The sequence below is a fragment of the Aedes aegypti genome, chromosome 1 (genome assembly GCF_002204515.2).
Source record: "Aedes aegypti strain LVP_AGWG chromosome 1, AaegL5.0 Primary Assembly, whole genome shotgun sequence".
NCBI classification, from domain to species: domain Eukaryota; kingdom Metazoa; phylum Arthropoda; class Insecta; order Diptera; family Culicidae; genus Aedes; species Aedes aegypti.
Genome location: NC_035107.1, coordinates 298295519 through 298305797, shown reverse-complemented (window position 1 = coordinate 298305797; position 10279 = coordinate 298295519). Strand labels below are relative to the sequence as shown.

General features: G+C 37.8%; 1 protein-coding gene across 1 annotated transcript in view; it reads left to right on the top strand.

Annotated features, from left to right (window-relative positions):
- The first annotated feature begins 297 nt into the window (after window positions 1-297).
- LOC5565958 (serine/threonine-protein phosphatase 5) overlaps window positions 298-10279 on the top strand; it is a 31076-nt gene continuing 21094 nt past the window's right edge. The window contains exon 1 of the mRNA XM_001650248.2: window positions 298-747. Coding sequence (XP_001650298.2) covers window positions 588-747 — 160 coding nt within the window. The 5' untranslated portion in view covers window positions 298-587. The remainder of the gene's footprint in view (window positions 748-10279) is intronic.

The following is a 10279-nucleotide window of genomic DNA, read 5'->3' as shown; positions in this document are numbered from 1 at the left end:
GAACATGACGTCACTCTTGTTTACAGGCACTCTAGTGAGGACCTTGGAAATTTAGTCAAAATTGTGTAATTGGGCTCAACTAAGGAATAGCGTCGAAACAATCCAACATCGAGTTGAATTCCGTCTCCGCGTGTGTTATTGATTTTCTTATTTGTCCTGAATTTTGACCGCAGTGCGACTCCCACTGTGGACCCAATGCTAAACGAGAAAGTGCATCCCCACTGGGCACATTACGCTAGAGCTTTGACGTTTCTTTAGTTCCTCTCTCGGCCCTCTCGGCGCCTGCTTGTCGTTTTCTTCCTTTCTTCCTTGCGTGTTTCTTCGCAGTGGACCTGTCAAAAAGCCACATTCGGTGATTACACAGCGGAGTGCAGCAATTTTTCTTGAATTTTTGTAAAAGTTTATTTCGGCATTGAAACACCACTTTTGCGCTGCACTGGTTTGGTTCAGTTCCGATTCTGTTGCAACTTTTGCAGAAAATCAATACCACCGGCAACGAAGAGAAGTTAAGTTTGTGAAAAGCCATTCCGGATCAACTCGCGAGAGGGAAGTCAAGTTCTGTCTGCTTTCTTTGCTGGTGGAGGAAAATGTCTACAGCAGCAGCAGCCGTAAAGCCGGACGATGGTGTAACCGGAGGGAATCCGCCTGCGAACGTGGAAACGCCGCCGGAAGCTGCCAATCATGTCAATGACGCGAATAAGGCCAAGGCAGAAGAACTCAAGAGTCAGGCCAACGAGCACTTCAAAAGTAAGTTCCTTTAGTCCTGCGTTGGGTAATTTTGTAATTTATTCATTCATTCAACGTAAGCCTGTTAGTTAAAAACTTTTGATCAGGTCAAGGAAAGGTTTAAAGGAAATTTAAAGTAATCGGAAAAATTTGGTGTTGTCTAGAGAATTTCAAAGGGAATCAGTACAATTACAAGTAAGATTTCTAGTTCCATAAATCTACGTGAAGTCTCTCTTAAACGCTGCAAGCGTCGATTGTGGCCTAAGGGCTAAAGGCAAATGATTCCATGTTGAAGCTCCGCTGATAAGCACACTTTTCCTACTGGCCGTCGTATGGTGTGGCAAGACGAAGGAGCGTGCTCGGTTGTCTATTCCTGGTTGGAGGTGCTGTAGTAAGCATTGGGGTAGCTCTCGAAGGTATCCGCGCCGTAGGAAGCAGCAGACGCGCAGTCTATAATTGTCTAGGAGATTTCTGCCTAGAATCGTATGACGGATGTCAGCTGTGGTGTCACGTCGGCGAAGATTGTAGACGAATCGTACGGCTGATTTGAAGCTTCGGTGTAATTGCTCCTTTAGCGCTTCCGTTAATGCTGGATAGTATACCACGTCGCAGTACGTATACAGTGGTACGATGACAGCTTGGACAATGGGTCACATCGCAGTTGGGATTCTTATGGGGATAGGGGAAGGGGTGGCGTAATGGGACTCGCGCTAGAAGATTTTAGATCTAACAGAGCTGGTAGCAAGCCTCTTTCAGAGATTTAGTTTCTATTTTATTGGAAGTCTCTAAACAAACTCTTTTTGTAATGGAAATCAAAATGGTTTCTAAAGATACTTTTTTCTTTATTCTGCTCGCAGTGAATGCTAAAGCAAAATTCGACAGGCCTTAGGAAAGCTTCCAGAGACTGTTACGGGACTATTCAACTGATTCTTCTCAGATTTGACGAGAAAAAGCTTCAGAAATTATCATGAAGGTTACTCCAGAAAGTTCATCGGAAGTAAATTCAGGGATCTCTTCAGAATTTTTCTAGAGAATCCTCAACCAATTCTCCCAGATATTCTTCCAAAAATATTAGAGGAATTTATCCACAATTTGTTCCCTTAAACACTTAAACGTTACTACCTCTCAGGTATTACTTTGAAAATTTTATCTAGATATTTTTTCAGTAATCAACCAAAATTTCCAGTTGTTACTCTATGAGATTTTCCAAAGGGGTTTACAGAATTTCTTCTAATATAACACGCAAGGGTTAATGGTAGAGTTTTTGATGAACTCCATTGGGAATTTGGACGGCATTTCATTCACACTCAAGTAATCATGCTGCTCAAGCTGCAATTGCAATGCATATAAACGGTGTATATGAAACTAGCATTACTATATAACTACAATTAAAGTTGATTTAGAGTGGGAAAGGTCCCACTAACACCATAATGAAGTTATTATTTAAAACTAAATCTACTTTAATTGTAGTTATATAGTGCTAAATTCATATACAGGTATGTTCCGTTTTTATCAACACGATCGGCAATTTTCAGTTGACAAAAACGGAACCGTGACAAAAACGGAATAATTTTCTTGGACAAAATATTTTACAAATTCGAAAAGAAAATTAAAATTTTGTCAGAATAATACACATTTTTATCATTCACATTCATTTTCAATGCACAGTATTGATGTTTAGGAGCTGTGAGGAGCATTTAGATTGTTCGTTCTTATAGGTTCGTAATAAAAAATGATTGCAGACGCCTACCAATCAATATGATTTTGTAATAAATTAATAATAGTTTTAATTTTCTTGATTAAAATTACAATAAATGTAATGTAGAATATTAAAACGGTAATAACATAAATGTCCTTTGCATCACAAGCTGCGTCCTATTTGTAAAAATAACTACAAGAAGTGTTTTTTTTTTCTCAAAACAAGAAACAATTTCTTTTTCTATTGTTTATCCGCATCCTTCTGCTTCTTCTTCTTTTTTATGGCATTACATCCCAACTGAGAAAAAGTCTTCTTCTCAGCTAAGTGTTCTTATAAACACTTTGCAGTTATTGTAAATTTTGCATCTTATCGAACGCGACAATTTTTAATCGTCGCCGGTAAAACCGTCGCCAAAATCGTCCCCAGTCAACCAGCCGCTGTGAATTTGACGTTTCACCAGTATTACCAACACAACGGCAAATCACCTCCTTGGATTCGTTTGCTGGCGACCATTTTATCGGTCTGTTTGAAAAATTGCGGCGAGTTTTGTTGTCCATGCAACATATAATATCAAATGAATGCTTTTTTGCCAAGGTACATTTTTTGCATTTTTGGCCACCCCCGATTAGCGATTAAATGTTGAGTTATGTAGCGAAAGTTTTGCAAACTGGAATGATTTTTTACGGTTTCCTGTGCTTTGAACTGTCAAGATATTATTAGTAAAATGATTGTGGTGATCTTTTTTAAGCTATTACTACTAACTCCGATAGGGATGCACTAATCGCCAATTCAGCGCTGCCATTGCGTTTTAGCTTTACGTTAGATCTCGAATAGACTGGCAATAAACTAACCTAAAATTCTAGTTTTTTGTTAAGTAAAAATAACATTAAATACTAGTGGTCCGTCGTTTTGTCATTAAGTAGGCTGCTGAAAAATAGAACATGCATCACCAAATTAGAACTTTTTGGTAAGAAACACTTTTGTAAAGTTTTATGAATAAGCATAAGACTGTTGGTACACGACTCCTAATTAACCTTTTAGTCTCCAAGTGGGGAAGAAGTTCATGTCGGCTCAAAGATCTAGATCCCAGCAAATTTGGGATGTCAACGTGCGTGACGTGGGAATGTTTCTCAATTTGTCAGCCATTTCAGCTCTTTACCCTCTTCCTCGATGCAAACTTATTATATGGAGATTCCAAAGTTTCAATACTTTGCTTGGTTTTGCTGGACCTCTTCCCCTTCCCCTTAGAACAGGATCTAATTAATGGATGTTTGCTATAATTTGAGCAGAGCTGTCGAGCTTGAGAGATAGAAAACAATGTCAAAAATATGACGAGGTCCGCAGTCTTATCAAAAATAAAATGAACTCGATCATGTCTCTTGTCGTTGCCCAAACATTCTTGAGTTCATTCCCAAGGGCATCCCTTATGAAAAAGAACTGAACATATATAGGATCGTCCATTAATCACGTGAGGGGTAATGGGGGGAGGGGGTTTTGAAATATCTTACGTGCCATATAAATTATTTTTTATTTTCATACAAAAAATCGAACCATAGGGAGAGGTGAGTTGAAAACCGCCAAAATGGTCTTATGTAATTGAAGGATAGGGGCAAATTTACATAGAAAATTCTTTGGTGGCAGTTATGTATGAAAAAGAAGAGGTCTTTTCAACTCTCTTAAGTACGTATTCAACTAATCACAAATTTCAGTTGTTGCTAGGACGGTGTCAGAACAACCCTCGATTGTTGAAGGATGGGTCAATCTTGTCCAACAGACCATGCTAAGTTTGAAAACTCCCATTGATTTCTGGATAAGAAGGAGCCAAACCTTATTGAATCGTATATGACTTGACACTTACCATCTAAGGTGGTCAACATTAACATGGTGTCAAAAACTAAACTCTGAGGCTATTGAAAAGCATTTTAATTGCTTCAAAATAAGTATTTAGTTTTGAACATTTTGAAAATTAAAAAAAAATCAATTTTTGTGTGTTGATAAAAACGGAATAATATGTTGACGAAATCGGAACGTGACAAAATCGGAGTGTGACAAAATCGGAACGTGATAAAAACGGAACATACCTGTATACCGTTTACATGCATAAATTACACCATTGGCAGCTTGGTTACTTGGGATGGACTTATACCACTGAACAGGCAATCCGTAGTGTTATTTCTAGCTTTGTTTGGCTACCGACACTACACGGCTATCTAGGCTATTAGAGTATAGAAGCTGATATTGAGGATCAACTTCCATTGAGCCGAATAGCCGGCTTTCTCTTAGGTAATGTTTTGTTTTTTGATTCCTGTTTTGCTTCTTTTCGGTCCATTTTTGGCCCTGAAAAAGACTCTACACTCCAAAAATTTGTCATGTGCGGTTCATTACAAAAAACATATAGCTTTTTTCCTTGATGATTTTCATATACCTGTTATTAAGAAACCCTATAGATCATCGTTTCCCAAACTGGGCTTTCGCGATCTTTCGACCTAAGAACGCCTCGCTTTGCATCTACTACAAAAAGCGAGCTGACGATGCGTTGGGGGTCCCGAAAACCAAGTTTGGGAGATTATGCTGTAGGGCTGTAGATAAAGTCCAATCAATTTAGGGTAAATTATGGCTTCGGCACCCTGAGGGTAGTTTCGGCAGCACTAACTTATCGTCCTTGTTAAAATTTATCGTTTATAAGAGTTACTTCCAATGTACTCAATATATTCCTTGAGGTCTACCCCGTTTGGCATAATGCCATTTGACATAATGCCGTTTGGCTAATGGTCGTTCGGCATAATTTGAAAAAGAAGATACTGTAAAGGTACAGTAAAATCCGGGACCATAAAATGCGTCATAAAATATCATGTTGGCGTTGGACACATTTTTGTAAAAATGTGCTTTAATATTCCGGACACAATTGGCCCGAAAGTTATGTATGATGCAATTCCTAAAAACAAGCTTTTATATATTGGTTTCCTTGAAAAATGAATATGAGAAGTATGTCTTATCAATAACTGACAACGAAATGTACGATCGCTAGCAGTTTATCAACACCCCTTTGCTTAAGGTGATTATAAAACGAAGCCAAACTTTGAATTTTCAAGTGCACAAGACTGGAGAATCCGACAACAGTTCGCGTTAAAAATCAATCAAATTACTTGTTTGCTGGTGATGACTAATGGGATAAATTTTCAACGCGGAGCGCTGTTTGGTTCTCGAGTCTTGCGGTCTTGAAAATTTGAGGTGTGGCTTCGTTCTATAATTACCTTAATGGAAGAAATTTGATCAAATTTAATGTTTTTTCACAAATAAAATGTAAGTAAAATGTATCCCGAGAAACTAGCGTCCCATAAGAGGAAAACTAGAAGTAAATTAAATATGCCAATGCTTGCTGAGAACGCTTTTCAATAATTTCAGATCATTGATTTTATATGGTATGTAGGGTTTCGTTCTATTTCATCGCAAACGCTATTATTCGTCGTATCAAACTTAAAATATTCCAGTACGGCGGAAATTCCAACTTACCTGCAACATGGATTCATTTTCCAAGTGCAATTTTGTGAAAGCTGTTATGGTTCGTGCACTTATACACCAAAAATGCTATAAAACTACTGTGTTTCGCTAAATTACTTCAGTTCTATTCAAGACTAACAATTCAAAAGGCCTAATCTCCAAAAAAGAGAAAAACGCAATCTTGTTTTGTCAAAAAAAAAATCAAATTTATATTATGAATTTATGCATCGTATGTTATTTTATCGTCCAGAAAGTCGCTGAACAAACTGATTTATAGTAATGAATATTCAAAAAATCCTGCTAAAAAACGAGTCAAAGGAAATGAGGCTTCTATTTCACCAAAAGCTATTGAGCCCTTTTGATTTGTGCCCATAGACGCCGGCCGACGCTGATGAGGCCAGTGAGTTGACGCCTTTGTTTACTCTTACATGTGTTGAGGCCTTCTAGTTGTGGCCTTTTGAAAATCATCCAAAATTGATGATGAAATAAGAAAATTGAAGTGTAAAAGAGTGTTAAGTGGTGAAATCTGGACAAACATTTCAAAAGAGCACATCGACATTGGTAAACATTGGCATTGCAAGAAGCTGTTGAGCCCAATTCAATTCGATCACGCTCACGAATACCACTATCAGGAAGAGCTCAGACCAATCTTTCTGATAGTGGTGTTAGTTTACGTGGGCGGGCTAAAAAGGGCTCAACAGCAACGTTTCTGAAAAAAGGCTCAAGACCTCTTGGGCCCTTTTTCAAATGTTTGTTCACTTAGTAAGGTACAAGGAAATCTCTATAGCAGAAGAAGATTCGTGCGGTCGATTAAATTCCTATGTGATTTATTAATTCCCTTGTCATTCATGAACATAGGGTATGTGCTACGCTAGTTTGTCGTCAAGAAAATATTGGTTCAATTTTAATAATATTGCGATTGAACGTTATTTTTTATGCAATAGTAATCAAATCGTGTTTTTGTTGATAATTAGTGAAGTGCAGACAGGCTGACGCAGGTATGATTAGGTAGTGTGATACAAAATACATCAGTCTACAGGAACCTGACAGAAAATTTGATAATGTTCACCGTTGCGACAAGCGCTGTGTAAAATAATACAAAGCGTAGTCGCTCCGTAGCATAACTTACTTCTACTTAGTAAGTTGAAATGTTTTTTTGTTATCTAAATTGCAATTTTGATGTTTTTTTTCAATAGGCCTCAACTCGGTTTCAGTCGAATATAGAAATGAGCACGTATTTGCGATAAATATCCTGGTTAGCGGAAAATAAGATGGGGCCTTATTTTCACTTTGGAAAACCTTCTTACTTCTTCAGTGAAAGATTTCATTCCATCACACGACATAAGTAAAACATTTTAAATTGTTGATATGTTGTATCTTGACCACTCACTATATCACAGCGCGCCATAAGTTGTGAGACGAATCTGACGGATTGAGAAAACGGCAAAATGCGATTTCATTGCATTATTTCCAAAAAGACGATCAAGATTTATCAGAATCTTATTGTACAATGCGAAAGCCGTTTTTGGAAAGAATTGTTTGGCATCGTTTGTATCAGCAGCATTCATTTCAATACTGGGAAAATGGCAGGTTCTCACTGATCAAAGCTTAATACAGTCGCCTCTCCACATCTCGATATCGAAGGGACCACCGAGATAGGGAGAGATTGAGACAAAGAACGAATTTTTATTGAATACTAGATTGAAAACACTCCGTTACCAAGAAAATAATAAACAATCAGACGTCATTGCTTGTTCCTTATTTGCTTTGAATCCCAAAAATTTCGTCTAGCAACCGTTGATTTTGGTCATATCGACATACAGAGAGAAAACTGGGAACGAAAAGTCAACAGGAACACAAAGAGATATGGAGAGAATCGAGATAAGGAGGATATCGAGATGTGGAGAGAGACATTGTATGCAGAATGAAGGGACCTAAGAAATCATCGACATAAGGAGAGATATTGAGATATAGAACATCGAGATGTAGAGAGTTGACTGTACGATGGATACTAGCACATCACCCTAGTATTATAGCACGTTCGGCACGTTTGGCACACCTTGGCGCATTGAAGGCACAGCTGTGCCGAATGAAGTGCGTAGAGTGACCACCTCCTTGATTTCAACAGAGTTATCTAATATCGCTATATGGGGGGGGGGGGGGTTGGGGGAATATCTTATAAAATAGCACCTTAACAGACATCAGACTGTTGAATTGTGTTCAGAAATCTATCACTCGGAGTAAGTTCCACCTCCTCCTGCTTTTCAATTAGTTCTTCTTTCTGGCGTTACGTCCTCACTGGGACAGAGCCTGCTTCTCAGCTTAGTGTTCTTATGAGCACTTCCACAGTTATTAACTGAGAGCTTACTATGCCAATGACCATTTTTGCATGCGTATATCGTGTGGCAGGTACGAAGATACTCTATGCCCTGGGAAGTCGAGAAAATTTCCAACCCGAAAAGATCCTTGACCGGTGGGATTCGAACCCACGACCCTCAGCTTGGTCTTGCTGAATAGCTGCGCGTTTACCGCTACGGCTATCTGGGCTTTTCAATTAGTCTAGGATTATATTTGTAGGTCTCAAACCACAAATATGATTCCTATTAATTTGTATATTATTATTATATATATTCGTATATTCGTAATAAGTTTTCAATTGTTGTTCTCAAAACACAAAAGTGAAAACTTTTTACGTTCCGATATCAACATAACTGGTTTTTCAGCAGAGCTTACTTTGATTCAGCTATACAAAAAAGTGTATGCACCCAACATAGGCTACTTTATGAGATTCACGTTTTTAAACTACTGTACTGGGAAGAGCCACGTGAGTTTCTCGAAATTCAAGCCTACTACTATTACCATTCCCGGCACTGCAAACAGGTAATCATCGATAAGCCCATCGATGCCATTTTCAATCTGCCAGTCATGAACAAGGATAGTGCAGTGGGATTGCGCAAGATCATCGACACATGCACTAAGAACGTCAACGGTTTGAAGAACTTGGAGCTACCGGAGCAACCAGTCAATGGATTAGGCGAGATGATGCTGCTAAATGTTTTGGCAAAGAAAATGGATAATGAAAAATGAAGATTAAGATTCTATGATGGATTTTCTAAGGCGACATATGTGGATAAATTATTGCTTGAACTCTTGAAATGCCCTAAACAGAAATCTTGGACAAAATCATAGCGAAATCGTTTGAAGAGTCACTGAATTTCTAGAGAAATATGTTAAGTAATCTTTGGAGGAATTCATGAAGAAATTAATTGCGGAGTCTCTGGAGGAATTTCTGAGGTTATCCTTAATCTTTTCTTTCTCACGACTTTGAACGACTATTCCTTCACGAACAAGCGTTTTTTAAGTACCTTAACAAACAATGCTGCAGTTTTACAATTGAAACAGTTATTGCACTGTTGAATTAATCTTATGAGTGTGGAATCATATTCTAATAACTATTGCATAGTATTCACCTGATTCGGTTTGCCTCGAATTCGTCAAAAATCAATGGAGGAGTAGTGTTTCATAATTCGATTATGTTGTTTGTTCCTTGCTACTAGCAATAAAAATAGGTTAGGGATCGTCAAAGACTGGTAAATGCCGGTATTAGAGGAATATACGAGAATCTTTATTATTGAACGAATCTCCTTGTTTGAAATACTCTTGCTGCTAATAATAGGCCTCGGGTTTTGGTAGCTTACCGGAGATAGTTTAACAGCAGGGCGTGGATGAGGCAAGCTTTCCAATACATGGCCTAATAGTAGTACCTATTAACATTTTGTTTTCGCAACGCATTGTGGGATAAAACTCAATAATTATGCTAATATTTGATAAGATTTCATAGAAGCACCATGAAACGTATCTCTAGCAAGTAGGTAGTTGCATTAAATATTGCATAGAAAAAAAAAACATTTTCAATAAAGGAATCGCGTTTGTTTTCGTCCTACAGTCTTAGCACGGACGCCAAAGAAATTAGGAAAATAGCGTCTGCTTAAACGTGCCTACTCTGGTTATTTTTTTACGCTGCGAAAATATACCATATTTGCTTTTATTTGTGATTCAAACTTATTATAAATCGTAGTAGCATCAATTGGCATTAAAAGTTGCTGCAATATTAACGTGTATTTCCATACTTATAAAAATAATTTTGTATGAAATTGCGCTGAATTAGGGCACTTTACGGTACTTGACCTGCAAGATATTTTTTGGGGTTTTTGTTTGAATGAAAGCATTTTTCCTCTAACTCTTGAAAAATACTTTATAAACTTCTGGCTAGATTATTCCAATGCTTCCTACAGAAGTTTTCCCAAAGAATTCCATAGAGGCTCATTTCTACACTGATTTTTTTCAGTTATT